This window comes from Mauremys mutica, chromosome 6 (assembly GCF_020497125.1).
Source record: "Mauremys mutica isolate MM-2020 ecotype Southern chromosome 6, ASM2049712v1, whole genome shotgun sequence".
Taxonomy (NCBI): domain Eukaryota; kingdom Metazoa; phylum Chordata; order Testudines; family Geoemydidae; genus Mauremys; species Mauremys mutica.
This window is the reverse complement of record NC_059077.1, coordinates 23,595,364-23,610,786: the sequence shown is the minus strand read 5'-3', so window position 1 is coordinate 23,610,786 and position 15,423 is coordinate 23,595,364. Positions and strand designations below refer to the sequence as shown.

The window sequence follows — 15,423 nt, the reverse complement described above, 5'->3', positions numbered from 1 at the left end:
ATACGTCCTGAAAATGAAAAGATGGGAAACTTTTTCACGTGTTTGATGGTTTGGAGTCTCTGCATTCACACTGGTGAATCCTTGATTCTTCATCTGCTCATCAGGTGTGGGCACCTTCCATATAATGACCTAATATGGATGACTGGAAGAAACCAGGTGGTTCAGCAGTGGGATCATCTATGTGGTGCTTGTTGTTTATGTCAGAGCCTGCCTATTGCATCAGCTAGGTGTTTTCTGGGTTGAAGTTGGATGACAGAGCTTCTCTAGCAGCCTGTAGAATGCTCAGTAGGATTTGGGAGAACAAGGCTCTTATGGAGAAGGAGCTTTTAGTTAGTGAGAGCTTTGTTTTACTCATGCAGCATAACCATCTCTCGCTCAATAGTTGAAGGAAGGATGTTTCTGAGGCCTGGAAGCCAAGGCAGTGGAGTGGTTTCAGTGACAAGTCTCATAATTGCATTTAGCTGGATATCAATGAGGTCCAGGTGTGAACTTCTTCCCCAATCAGGTGTGCAGTACTTGGCCATGGAATAAACTGAAGCTAGTGTTGCCATTCATAGTTTCCAAGCATCACAATCTCAGCTAGAACCTGCTATCTTTTGGATGATATTGATGTAACTCTTCTTTTTATGACTCACCTGATTCAGATGATGTTGAAAGATAAGGCTGTGACTGAGTGACTGATTCCTAGGTAGTGGGAGTTTAGGATTGTGGGTGATTGCCTTGCCACAGAAGTTTGTTTAGCATCCTCTTAGCTTCAGAATTGCTAAGATGGAAAGCAGACACCACCACTTTTTTGATGGATTGGGTTTGAGCTGCCAGTACTGAAAGTAGATTTCCATCTTCTTCAGATTATAATGAAGGTTGTCTTCTGCTTCCTTGAGTGTTGTGTCTGTCTCATTAGTGCCAGGTCATCTGCATAAATGAACTTGCAGCATGTCATTTCAGGCACATCACTTGTATGTTAAAGAGGGTTGGTGCTAGTACTAATCTCTGTGGGAGGCCATTGTGCAGACTCTACTTTTTGCTAACCTGACTTCTGAGATGGACACGGAATCTTCTGTCCGAAAGCATTGATCTAATGAGATGAAATGTCTGGTTGCATTGAAGCAGGTTGGCCCTTGTGTCAAATGGCATCATAGGCTGATAAGTTGGTAAAAGCTGCAGCCACTTGAAGCTTCATTTTTTTTCTTATTGAATTACTTATTCCATCTGGCAGTGTTGTTGTTTAGATAAAGTGTATTAATTGCTTCTCTCAACTTGTTTCTCATTGTCAGAAAATGATTCATGAATAATCCCACATTGCTTTTTGTGTGGTATTTTTAATGGAATTTTATTTATCATTGGTTTTTTTGTTTGTTTTTTTCAAATAAACTGTTTAGATGGAATGCACATAAAACTTCTACTCTGACTACCCTATTCAGGGACTTTAGCTCTTTTGCTCTTGGCCTTGCGGACCTCTTCAATCAAATCTTTCAAATACTGGATTTCTTTGCTCAGGGAATCTGCCTTCTCCTTCAGTGCCTCATTCTTTTGCTCTAGCTCTCGGCACTCCCCAGACAGTGCCTCCTGTTCTGCCCTCTTCTTCTGCCGATAACGTGTGGCAGCTGTCTTATTCTGCTCCATCTTCTTCAGTTTCTTATCAGCTCTTTTTTCTCCCTTTACCTTTGCTGACATGATCTTCTCGGCAGGATGATCATATGGTTTGGGCCGCACAGATTCACAAATGGGGTCTGTGGCAAACTGGCTGTCAGTGAGAGATTCTACAGAGGTGGTTGGACTGTGTTGGGGGGTCCCCAGATAAGACTCTGGGCTCATGCATATTCCACTATCATCTGAGTGGGCTTCCTCCTCTTTCTCCAACTTGGGGACCACCACCACAAATGTGGTGGCTTCTGGCTTTCTGTCTCCTTCCAGTACATCAACTTCACTGCCTAGATCTAAACTAAAAGAATGGTCTGGAGTGGAAGTCAGGGACCCTGGGGAGAGGGGAAGAGACAGAAGGAGGGTGAGTGAGGCCACCTGATCTACTCTAATTGGAGATTCAGGACCATTTAGTTTTCATTGTTACCATACACAAAGAGTAAAATAATGTAGATTCAATTATTTTAGATTAAAGAAAAAACAATAAAATGGAACAAAAAAGCTGCTGTCCCTGCAGATGGGAAGAATTCTTAGAATTTTAGAACTTCAGTACTCAGAAACATAACTGCCGAAAACCAAGACATAACAGTTTTTGTCTGATTCTATTCAAAGTTCTGTTTGTTGGATTGCTTCTAATCGACACTCCTTAGTTCATTTGGCTTGAATTTCAATTTTTCTTTTTTCCTTCTGAAAAATTATTTTATGCAAATATAACTCACTGGTCAGTGTGTGTTTTCCCCTCTCTGTGCTTGATCCATAGACTATGTGAGTCTCGTACAGTCCTCTGCTGCAGAGCCTGACTCTTTACATTTAATGTAAAATCCTCACATGTTTAACTCCAGTAATTCTGGTTCAATCTTGTGTCAGCCAAGAGTCATAGATGCCAGTGCCAGAAGGGACCACTGTGATCCTCTCGACTGACTTCCTGCAAAACGCAGGCTAGAGAACTTCCCCCAAATTTTTGTTTGAATTGGAGCATAGCTTTTAGAAAAACATCCACTCTTGATTTTAAAATTGCCATTGATGGAGAATCAACTATGACCCTTGATAAAGTGTTTCCATGGTTAATTACCCTCATAGTTTAAAAAAAAATACACCCTATTTCCAGTCTGAATTTGTGTAGCTTCAACTTGAAGATGGAAGCTGTCACATAAGGCCGTCATACTTGCCAATTTTGTAACAATTTTTCCTGTTATAGGCTGTTAGGTACTGCACCTACTGATCACATTATCTTAGTTGTGCATTAAAAGTACTAAAAGAATAATCGAGTAAAAATTTTGGTGACTTAATAAATCCTATAATCTTGGTGAAATGGATGTAAATATTAAGATCTAGTTGTTGCATGGTGTCTATCTGCTAGATAAAATAATAATGATGCTGTTGACATAGGGCGAAAAAGGGATTTAAAGGCACAAATAAGTGCATGAATATAGTCTTCCGTGCATGTAGTAGAGGTTAACAAGTAATGTGCAAGGACTGCACACTCTTCCTGGACAGCAATGGGAAAGGAGGTATTTCACAATAAAGAAGAAGTGTAATCAAGCGAAACCCAGCAGTGCATATGTTCCTATTGTGCATAAAGCTGAAACCAACACTTTGCCCAAAACCAGAGGTAAGAAATTTATCAGATTTCAAGCACAAGTACTATCCTGCCATCCAATGTCCTGCCATCCCCACCAATAGCAGACCTTTATGCACTTCTCCAACCCCCAAAGTCTGGGTAAGGAGGTGGACCTTGCAACATGGCTTTAGGTGCTTTTATGCCCAGACAGTCAGTACTAGATACAGAGGTTTTCATTTGACTGTTTATTCTCCCCCTTGATTTTGGTTTCTGAATTGAATCCCCTTCTTCCTCAGACACACCACCTGTGCTGGAGCAGGAAAAGGAGGTGGAGTAGGAGCTGCTACACTAGGTCTGTCATCATGCTCCCTTTTGGAGTGACACTATTATGGTTGACTCTGCTAGTCATATTGCAGTGCAGAATCTGGGCTATTGAGCATATCAGTTCTTCATATTAGGGGACACACAAAAATTACAAATCAGAGATTTCTGAGCTAATAAAGCACTTCTGCATTAGTGAAATATTGCAGTAGAGCAGCAATTAAAAAAATATGGTGTAGGCATTGTATATAATTCATTTATTTATCCAATTCTAATGCTTGGTTACAGATCTTTACAGACAGAATGGTATTGAAACATAGGAGGAAGAAAACATTAGCAAGTCTGCAGAAAAGAACCCAGGGGTTACAGTGGATGAGAAGCTGGATATGAATTGACAGTGTGCCCTTGTTGCCAATAAGGCTAACGGCATTTTGGGCAGTATAAGCAGGGGCATTGCTAGCAGATCGAGGGACGTAACCATTCCCCTTTATTCGACATTGGTGAGGCCTCATCTGGAGTACTGTGTCCAGTTTTGGGCCCCACACTAAAAGAAGGATGTGGAAAAATTGGAAAGAGTCCAGCGGAGGGCAACAAAAATGATTAGGGGGCTGGAGCACACGACTTACGAGGAGAGGCTGAGGGAACTGGGATTGTTTAGTTTGCAGAAGAGAAGAATGAGGGAGGGATTTGATAGCTGCTTTCAACTACCTGAAAGGGAGTTCCAAAGAGGATGGATCTAGACTGTTCTCAGTGGTGGGAGTTGCAGTGTGGGAGGTTTAGGTTGGATATTAGGAAAAAAAAATTCACTAGGAGGGTGATAAAGCACTGGAGGGGTTACCTAGGGAGGTGGTGGAATCTCCTTCCTTAGAGGTTTTTAAGGTCAGGCTCGACAAAGCCCTGGCTGGGATGATTTAGTTGGGGATTGGTCTTGTTTTGAACAGAGGGTTGGACTAGATGACCTCCTGAGGTCCCTTCCAACACTGATATTCTATAATTCTAAGTAACAAGAAAAAAAAACTTCCCATAAACTTTTGTAATAATTCCATTTGCACCATCCATTCCTTACAATAAATCAGTCTGGATAATAATGGGTAATGATCAAGGCTACGGTTATATCATGGAAGTCACAGAATCCGTGACTTCCAGATACCTGCGTGACATTTACTCCTTCAATCCTGGGGCAGCGGGGCTGGAGCTGTCAGTCAGCGGGAGCACCAGAGCTCTTAGTTGCAGGGGCCCTGCAGCTTCCAGTCTTGGAGCTCTGAGCTGTGGAGGGGGTCCTCACATAGTTCTCAGGCCCTGCGGGGTGGTGGTGCTGGACCCACCCGCCCCCCCACTCCCTATTTTATCAGGGTTATTTTTAGTAACAGACAGGTCATGGTCTTCCATGAATTTTTGTTTAGTACCTGTGATCTGTTTGTGACGTTTACAAAAAATTACTGTTACAAAATCTTACCCTTAATAATGATACATTCAATATCAGCATAGACACTGATTAACTACGTTTGGTATCCAGGATTATACGTTGACTCATCTATGAGGGGACTGGAGTAGATGGGCCTACTCTTTCCTGCTTCATTCCTATCTTGGATAGGGATCCAGAAATTGGTTTTGATGTATGCTTATGTCCTGAAGAATCTCTTGGTGGCAAGGTTTAATGTCATCACTACATTAATGTGTATGTGAGGCAGTTATAGTTAGCGAGAGGAGATGGGCTGAACTGTTTTCAATATGCTGATGAGACAGCTCTATTTCATCCAGTCCAGAGAACGCATTTAAGTGTCTGTCCCAATGGCTGGACCTCATTGGGATAGGGATGTGAACAGTTGCCTGAGACCCGTTCTGAATAAGACTAAGACTGAAGTAACTATGGTTGGGTGGGAAGGCAACTGGAAGACTTGGCTGGTATTATACTGGCTGCCTTGACTGAGGGAAATTGCTAAACAAAGATATCTTTGTTACTAAAGGTTGCAACTTGGAGCCCAATTAGATTCCCAGGAGCTTCTAGTGGATCAAATAGCAACCATGACCAAGATTGTTTTTCTTTTCCATTTGCATCTGGAAATGAATCGCATCCTTTTCTTCTGGGTGGAGTTTGCTATTATGATCCCTGCCTTTATCACCTAGATTTGACTACTGCAATGAACTGTTCATAGAGATGGAACTTAAATCAATGCAGAAGTTAAAACTAGTGCAGAATATAGCAGTTCACCTGTTAGAGTATCTTTCTTTGAATACGTAACACTGCTGCTCTTGTATTTGGCTTCTATTATACTACATTTTTCTGCCTGGTGATAGTTTGTATTAGTAGTAGGAAATATGCTACTGTTTTGGTTTTTAATGATGAACTTTCAAATGGTGGCAAGGAGTTTTAGAACTTTGGGATGGGTGTTTGTTTATTTGTGATATGCATTCAAATTAGAGATTTTTATATATAAATTATTCACTCAGCTAAAACTTTCATTTAACATACAAATATACCATGTAGCATGACACATGATTGTTTTCTTTGCTTGGGAAACTCCTAATATGAAAAATCAGGAAGAAGATACATTGATAGAACTGCCTGAAGAAGTATAGCCTTTGCTCACAGAAGACCCGATTCATAGTTTTTAATAGAAATTTCATGTGTGCTAGTCAGAAGGGACTTCGTGGTTATCTTGTCCGACCTCTTGCATAATACAGGCCTCTAATTTCAGCCAGTAATTTCTGCATCTAGTGGTTGAATTTGTGATTGAACTAGCCTATCTAAGTCTTCCAATTTGAAATTAGAGGTGGAAAAGTGAGAAAGTGATATTGTATGCCAATAAATGGGAAGGTGATACATGTATAAGAGGTAAGTGTATGTTTTTAGAAGTAATCCGAAAAGTCAGAAGTTAAGAATCCTTATTTTTAGTTTGTATCTTTATAAAGGTGGTATATGTACCTAGAGCACTGAATGGGAGCATTTATTAGTATATTTAAATAAAATAAATGGACCAATAAATCATTATAAATAAGTAAGGGTAGGTCTATACTTACCTGCCGGGTCGACGCATAGAGTTCGACTTCTCGGAGTTCGAACTATCGCGTCTAATCTAGACGCGATAGTTCGAACTCCGAACGCGCTCCCATCGACTCCGGAACTCCACCACCGCGAACGGCGGTGGCGGAGTTGACGGGGGAGCCGCGGACTTCGATCCCACAGCGTCAGGACGGGTGAGTAGTTCGAACTAAGGTAGTTCGAGTTCAGCTACGCTATTCGCGTAGCTGAACTTGCGTACCTTAGTTCGACACCTCCCTCCCCAGTGTAGACCAGGCCTAAGAGACAAAGCGCTTTGAAAGGCTTTTGTCACTATTGCCTCCTTTTTCTATTTTATAGTTTGTTTGCTGACAACCTAAGATTCTTTTAGGTCAGGGGCGGGAAAACTATGGCTCACTGGATTGCCACCCCCATGACGCCGCGGGGAACCACAGGGGAGCTTCGGGGATGGTATTCGCAGGCAAGGGTAGAGTGTGGAGCCTTGTACTATGTACTATGATTTAATCAAATTTTATGAATTAAGCAGGATTTGAGCTGGGTCATTCCTCACATCTGAGACTTCCAAAGGAAAACTAGGCACTGCAAAAGGTGGAGCTTGCCAATTACAAATCTATCTTCTTCTCACTGAGTCAACACAGAATCGGAACCACCGTATGGTGATATGGGTGCTGCACTGCTAAAAATGAAATCATTTGGATGAGACATGAGATCAGTCTCCTTACAACATGATTATAAAAGATTCCATAGCACTTTCCACAATGGTCTGGTGCAGCAGTTCTCAACCACAGGCTGCATGTGGCCCAAGGAGAGAGCGTAAGGCATCCTGCAGGAGCGTTCCTACAGGCAAGGGGCTGGTGAGTGCTGCAGGGGGCGGGAGAGTGGGGCTCTGGGCAGTGAGAGGAATGGGCACTGAGAATTAGGGGTTTGCGGGGGTTCTGCAGCAGGTTTTAGGTGGGACTCCGCTCCTGGCCTGGCACCTCGGGTCCTGGCTGCCAGCCCGTGCCTGGTACTCTGCTACTGGCTTGGCACTGGGGGTCCTAGCTGCCAGACACAGCAGAACTCGGGTCCCGGGTCCCCTTCCCCACATGGTAGGGGTGGAGTATGGGTCTGACTGCCAGCTGCCCAGGGTATGGGACTGCCTGCCCTGTGCAGTACAGTACAGCTGGCAGGGTCCGGCCCCCCGCTGTAGGTTCCTGGTCTGGCTGCCCGGCCCCACGTGGTGGGTCTGGGTCTCGGCTGTCCAACCCCATGCCCAGGACTCCATTCCTGGCCCCACTCTGTGGAGGGGTCTCTGGGCAGGGAGGTGCTGAGTGGGGGTGGGTGGAAGCATTTGGGGTGAGGGTTGCTGTGGTTTTCAACCTGCGGCCCACGTAACACAATATTGAGAACCAATGGTCTAGTGCAGGGGTCGGCACCCTTTCAGAAGTGCTGTGCCAAGTCTTCATTTATTCACCCTAATTTAAGGTTTCATGTGCCAGTAATACATTTTAACATTTTTAGAAGGTCTCTTTCTATATGTCTGTAATATGTAACTAAACTATTGTATGTAAAGTAAATAAAGTTTTTAAAATGTTTAAGAAGCTTTATTTAAAATTAAATTAAAATGCAGAGCCCCCTGGACCGGTGGCCAGGACCCGGGCAGTGTGAGTGCCACTGAAAATCAGCTCACATGCCGCCTTTGGCACGTGTGCCATTGGTTGCCTATCCCTGGTCTAGTGTAACCCTCAGTGTCCTGGCCAGATTCCAATTTCAGTAATGCAGTTCTAGTTACCTAAATTCTCCTTGTGAGATCAGTTAGATATGGTGGTGTTGCTGTAGTTTTTGCTGCAAGCTACTAAACATCTGTTGCTTTCCACCAAAGAGGTTGGCTACATTTCAGCAGTGGTTGAAATGCTCTGTATATTCCATAACAACTTGCAGTGATGTTTTCAGTTGTTAATGTTTTTAAAACGCTTTAAGGTTCTTGGATGAAAAGTGTTATATAAGTGCAAAGTATTTATGATTATTCACAAAATGTGCTTTGCAAAAACTATTTAAACTAATGATGATGTCCTGTCTGATAATCAGTCTATAAAATGTGAGGGGCATAGAATAAGATCTGAGAACAGTTTGTTCATTGCATTAAGGCCAAAAATAACTTGATCCAGTTCCAGGAAGAAAACAGCCTTCCAAAACATCATCATAAGTAGGAAGCTTGAATGCATTAGTATTCTGTACGGTGGAGTGAGCTTTTTGTGATGCTTCATGGACAGCAAAAAGCCAACGGCAGATTATAACATGGTGTCAGGTTCTAGAACTCTGCATAAAGATGATCCATCCTTATGTCAGGTTTAAAGACGCTGCACAAAATGGCAGAGTCATATACCTACTTGCCCTGGCAGCCAGATCAATGGTTCCTATGAGCTCTGTTCCAGGAATATGAAAAAGTTTGGGTATCTCTCTGAGGCAGAGGGTGGTGGGGGAGGGTTCTATAGTGGCACAGACAAGCAACAGCAAGTTCAGGAGAAAGCTTACACACAGACAGATAAGGCATATCTGTGGCAGGAGAGTATCTATGGCAGGGGTTTTCAAACTGGGGGTCGTGACCCCTCGGGGGGTCGTGATGTTGTTAGATGGGGGATTGCTTGCTGTCAGCCTCCACCCCCAAATCCAGCTTTGCCTCCAGCATTTTTAATAATGTTACATTAAAAACACGTTTTAAAAAAAATATTTATAAGGGGGTTGCACTCAGAGGTTTGCTCTGTGAAAGGTGGTCACCAGCTAAGTTCCCTCTAAGCCGTGTGGCTGCGCAGCTGCCTATTAAGTGCCACGCAGGCGCTCAGGGCTGTGGTGGAAAGAGATGCTTCTCCTCAAGCCCCGGACCTGCTGCAGCACCCCTTCCCTGACCCTGACCCAGCCTACCCCCCGATATGCCATGGCAGGGGGACAGGTGCTCTTCTTCCCCCCCCCCCCATCCCAAACCCAGACCAGCCTTGGACCTGCCGGGGCGGAGAGAGGCGCCTCTCCCCCTCCAGCCCAAGTGCTGCTGTGGGAGACAGAGAGATGCGGGGGATCCTCTCTCCGCCCCGGGGAGCCCCACTGCATTCCAAACCCCTCATCCCCAGAGCTCTCACCCCCCTGCACCCCAACCCTCTGCTCCAGTCCTGAGTCCCCTCCCACACTCCACACTCCAACTCTCTGTCCGTCATCCCTGGCCCCACCCCTAGCCAGATCCTGCACCCCGCACACCCCAATCCTCTGTCCCAGCCCTGAGCCTCCTCCCATACTCCAAACCACTCAGCCCCACCCTGACACATCACCTCCATATTGGTGCACGGAACAAAATTATTCTGCACATGGTTGGGAAAAATTAGAGGGAACACTGGTCACCAGTACAAAAGTTTGAGAACCACTGATCTGTGGTATCTCTAGAATGCCTGTTCTCCTAAATATCTGTCAAATACCTATTCTCTTGTATTTATATGCTGTCACAAATGGGAAGCAATGCAAAAGACAATATCCTTTTCATGATATTAACTATATTAAATGAAACTTTATGGAAATACATAAGTTGTACAATCATACTAGTATCACACCAGCCAATATTTCATGGTACTAAAGAATTTTAGATTAAAGTTGAAACATGAACAAAGTACTTCAAGCCAAGATCACTGTAATCCTTGTTTATTTCAAGGATGTGGCCATGAGAACTCTTTGCCGCCAACAAAATAGATTTTGCTTGTCCTTCCCACAGGAGCAATGGATAGGAGGAGAGAGAAATTATGTGAAATTTAAAAAGACATGGAGTAATGTATTAGGAAACTCCATTCATAACCTTCTCTGTATCATATCTATTTTTATTACTGTTTTAATGTCTATTTGCACAAAACCTGTCCTCAGCTGTGGCTACTAGAATTAGGTGGGGAAAATGTTCTTGTTTTAAAAAAAAATAAAAAAAAATTTAAAAGCGATGAGGGGGGCTCGGCCTGGCTGTATATAAGATGTCTTGAGTGACATCCATATAAGTGTTTCACCCTAACAGGCTAGTGGTGTAATGAATGTGGTTTCTTGTTTAGCAGGCATCTCTCATGCAGACCCATTTAGAAAACCAGGTGACACTGCTGTTCAGTTCTCACTGACCAAATCTAGACACTTTTTTGCACTGTAAACTGGTGAAATTAAATTAACATGGATCTTCCACTTCTGAAAGAGCGGTAATTTGCATCCTAACATACATAAACAAAATTAATATTTTGTAGTTGGGTATAATGAAAGACACTGGAGCAGGAAATTGCTTTTTGTTCTTTATTATAGCTCTTCTATTGTTTACTATGCAAATCCAAAGGGAATGCACATTTGCTAATGGATGCTGTATGTTTTTTGAGTGCAATAACAAGATTCATACAAGCCATACTACTCACTGGTTATCTACAGTTAGAGAGAGAAATGTGTTCCAAGGTGGTTGGATAGTTCGGGGGATTTGGTAATGAAAAGTATAGGGTTTTTTTATCCATAGTCTTTCACTTCTAATCTATCTTGCATAAATAATGACCAAGGGTTGTTCCCAACTGATGGTTCTCTGGTGGTGTACAGTAAATGATCTTAGTGATTTTTAGTTCATTTTCCTGTGCAGAATTATGTGTACATCACAATAAGCACACAACAATAGTCACTAGCTAATGCCCTCCTATGGTTGTATACAGTTTCCTATATAGTTTCAATAGAGAGGCCAAATAGAACTGAACTACCCTTTCAAAGAGATGGTTCCTCCAAGTATGAATTGAAGGATACTGGTGAATCAGTTTGGGGAAACTTCTGCTGACTGTCTTCTACCTGTGTTGCAGATTTCTAGATGACATATGTGAGGAGTGCTGTGAATCTTGCACCTTGCTATCAAAACCATATCCCAGTGCATCAGTGAGAGTCTTTTCATTGACCTAAATGTGGACAGAGTCAGGCCCTTCGTGACTTCTAAGTTAATTCACACACTGCTGAGAAATAAGGGGAGGCATCATGAAGATAACTGAGGCATAGAGTCATAGGCACCATGAAAGGAAGTCCTGAGGAGGGGTTTAACTTGGGAAGAAGTGGCTGAGATGGCCTCTTCAGCTTTGAAGTGTCACCCCCAGGGCAGTGCTGGATTTGATGGTGGGTAGAGACTTGACTGGAATTGAAGATGGAGGACTGAAATATATGCTAAATCTTTTGGCTCTCAACCTCCTTTGTGTGTTAGGTATTCAGAATATACTGATTAAAGTTTGTGTGATACATTGCCACCCTTACTTCTGTGCTGCTGCTAGTGGCAGCGCTGCCTTTAGAGCTGGAGAGCCAGAGAGTGAATGTGGAGGACAATTTAAGGGTCTGCCTCAGCTCTCTGGATCCACAATTGAAAAAACTGGGTGCTTCAAAACAGCAGCATCCCTTGCATTCAGTGTCCAGATACTTGTTTATATATAGTTTTGTGTATAAAACCACAATCCTTGGACAATTATGATGATTACCACAAATTGGACAAAGTTATGATTGTTAACACAATCACTGGAAAAGGTTTCCAGCTTCCCAAACTGTATCCTGTTGGGTTTTTCCCCAGAAAACCCGTTTCTTAAATGTCCATGTATTTATTCTTGAAAACTGTTGTTTACGCTTTTTGAACGGCTTCAATGCCTTTGACTGCAAGGATAATGATTACATGCATCATTTAGTGCTCCTATGAATATGTACAGTAATTTACTATCACTATTTTTGTGAGAGAAGGGTCATCACAGCCTGAAATATTTTCAAAGAGGGGGCAGCAAAAGTTTGAGAACCCTGTCTTAAAGTAAACAAAACAAATTCCACTAGAATACTATTGCCCTATTTTTTTCCTTGATTTGGCTTCACTGGAATTCAATGACCGAATCTGGCTCTACATGCCTGTGCCACTACTGGGAAAACCCCGCAACACTTCATTTCCTAGCACATCCATTTCCTTTGCACCACATCCAAGCCATGTCCAAATGCTCTGACCTCTTCTCCTCAAGGTTTAAGGTCTTGTCTATACTACGTCTATTTAGAAATTGATACAGTTAAAACAGAGCAGCTGTTCAACATCATAGAGGTTTTGGTTCAGGAAGTCTGTCAGCAGATTATCATGTACTCTTTTCCCCACTGGTTTTGTCTTACCATTTTTGGTCCTTTCTGAATAACTGCAGAGGGAACAAAAACAGTCTTGTCCTAGGGCCCAACTGTGCTCCATTGAAGTCAACAGGAGTTTTCCCATTGACTTCCCTGGGAGCTGGAGCAGGCCTGTATGCAGAAGAGCTTTCAGTTTAATTAAACAGAAATTGAAGAAGACTAGCATTTAACCTGGTTGCTTCCATAATTTAAAAGACTTGTACCCTGTTGCAGGTCTTTGTTATTATCTCCCATAGTTTGGTGTACATGTTTTAAAGTAAGCAGATTTCGTGCTCTGTACATTAGCATAAGTTATTGACAGTTTGTGAGACAGATCACTGGCTGGATCCACATTGGCTATGGGATTAGAAAAAGTTAGTATTTAGTATCTGATTCCATAAAAAAGTGGATTTGTCCCCTTAGTTGTATTAATAATAATCGGTAATAGTGTGAGCATGATGTGGTCAATGAGGCAAGTCTTAAGACCTACAGGTAAAGTTTGTTACAAAAAGTGAAAAGTGACAGTAAGAGTTCATTTGACTATCTCCTAACGAATGGTTTGATCAAGCAGGGATAAAATAAGAGGAGGCATCCCCAATGTATTAATAATCCTAACCCAGAAGCAAGATTTCCCCCGCCTCTTTTCTTCTATCCTCCACATGTTCTTACAGGGTAGTGTCTGAACTTAGTGTCTGTAGGCACTACAGCTGAGATACACAGCTGGGTAACAACAGTTTACTCATAATATTTTGCCCACATTTAGAGATGATAGATACATAGAACAACATGGCAGATAGGACTGAACTGTGGAAGATGCTGCATATAACATCTCAGTGATGAGAATTTCCCATTAGTTTTTGTTTATATATAGTGCCTCATGAGCAAATATGAACATACGGGGCCAACTTTTAATTTCAGTTACTGTAGTGTAACTCTGGAGTAACTATTTACTTCATTTGCTCAGATTTCCTCTAACATACTTGAGATCAAAATGTAGTCTGAGGTGCCTGGCTAATAATGTTAAATTAAACCATATTGACTACAAAAATGACAACAGGCCAAATTAACTTTGAGCACATTCTAAACTCCCAATTATTTTTTTATTAAGGAGATCAGCTTGTAAGCCCTTAAGACATTAGGTTCCCAGGAGCTATAATAATACAAATAATAGTCATGGACTATATTAGTTTGATCTCCTGCATCATGTAGTAAGTGAAGTACTTTCTATGCTGTATTTCTCTTTCCTGGCTGTATTTTTAAAAGCCTTTCTTAGTCCCCTACCTCCTTTGGCATCATTAACTCATTCTGCACTTTTTTTTTTCTGGGTGTTCCCTGATCTTTTCCCTGAACTTCACACAGATCACTGATTCTTACCCCAAAGCAACTCCATGACTGTCCCAGTAAAGCCAACAGTTTTATTTAGTAAATGGAACATCATCATCACAGTGAAGCATTCCATCTGAATGCCGGTACCATAACTGATAAACATGCTTCTAAATTACACAGTTCACCTAATGAAGCTAAGGGACTATTAGGAACTGATGGATTCAGACAGCCATATCAAAAAAGGATTTTTCCCCCTCACTCTCAGATAAGAGGCTTCAGTTTGCTGCTTGTACCCTGCTTAGGTTACTTTAAAGTCATTCAAAATTCTTCATTGAACTTCTAAGTTTACAGGGGATTCATGCCCAATGATTTTTTGTGGAATTCATGGGACCTGTAACTTTCAGTTAAGTTGGTACAAAGAATTATAGGGCTCACATCTATCTTATAAGATTGAGGCAAAGACTTCGGAACCTTTGTAGAAGTGTGGGGGGGGGACAGGTCTTGTGCCCCTTGTCCCCCCAGTGCCTGCTCCTTCTCCATGGCTGGCTGCTCCCGTGGTGAGCCAGCTGCCCTCTGTTCGGGCTCGTCTCCACTGACATCCAAGCATCCTGTCTAAGCCTGAGTGTGATTGTTGTGGTCGTACCACCACCACACACCACTAGGCACAGTCATTTTCTACCTGCACTTGTTAGGCTTCCTTTTACTTTACTGACTGGCTGCCTCATTCTAAGCTCCTGGGCATTTCAATTTACCCTGCTAACACTTGGTCTCGTCCCTGGCTTGGCCTTTTTTTTTTTTTTTTTTTTTGCAGGGTTAAATGCTTTTTCAATTTCTCCTCTTCCCTTTGCTTTCTGGGCCCACCTTTGTTGACTAACTGCTCATTTCACTTCCTGTCCTGCTTAAGTTTGCAGGGTAAGCTACAAATCTGAACTAAGTTCAGAGGCAATAGTGTCTCATCCCCAAAACCGTGAGAGTGAGACTGGGTAAAATGGCTTCCTTCCAGTTAGCTCTTTCCATTGGTCCACTGGTCCACCTCATGTTGCCAGAAAAATCTGAATCCGGCCCAGTCCTGAGCACTGCTGAACACACAACTCCCACTGAAATCAGCATCAGTTGAAAGTGTTCAGCATCTCTCAGGAGGAGCTCAACATCTTGTAGGGTTGGACCCTTCAGTCTCATTTGTGATAGGCCATTGTTTTAGGACTATATAGTCTAACTCTTGAGGCCAATACATCCATGACTCCTTGTATCTACCCAGTCCCAGCACTAACAAACGTTAAGGCAGGTTGGGAAAGATTGCACTGTTTACACTGGCCTTTTTTATTTATGTATTTATTTATTTTTTATGTTCATAGGGTAACCGGATAGCAAGTGTGAGAAATCGGGACAGGGGGTGGGGGGCAATAGGAGCTCAGATAAA

General features: G+C 42.6%; 2 protein-coding genes across 9 annotated transcripts in view; one reads left to right on the top strand and one right to left on the bottom strand.

Annotated features, from left to right (window-relative positions):
* Nucleotides 1-15,423, top strand: part of PRLR (prolactin receptor) — a 275,125-nt gene that overhangs the window by 105,081 nt on the left and 154,621 nt on the right. Inside the window, exon 1 of one of the 8 annotated variants that reach the window (XM_045020954.1) lies at nt 3,134-3,253. The exons of the other annotated variants lie outside the window; for them this stretch is intronic. The gene's annotated coding sequence lies outside the window, so the exon portion shown is untranslated. Of the gene's footprint in view, nt 1-3,133; nt 3,254-15,423 lie in introns of those variants that run through there. 8 annotated transcript variants of the gene reach the window in all.
* Nucleotides 1,373-2,052, bottom strand: LOC123372858 (cyclic AMP-dependent transcription factor ATF-4-like; the record flags this gene model as incomplete). Its single annotated transcript, XM_045021401.1, has 1 exon — nt 1,373-2,052. A coding segment is annotated over one exon (639 nt), but the record flags the coding sequence as incomplete, so codon positions are not given.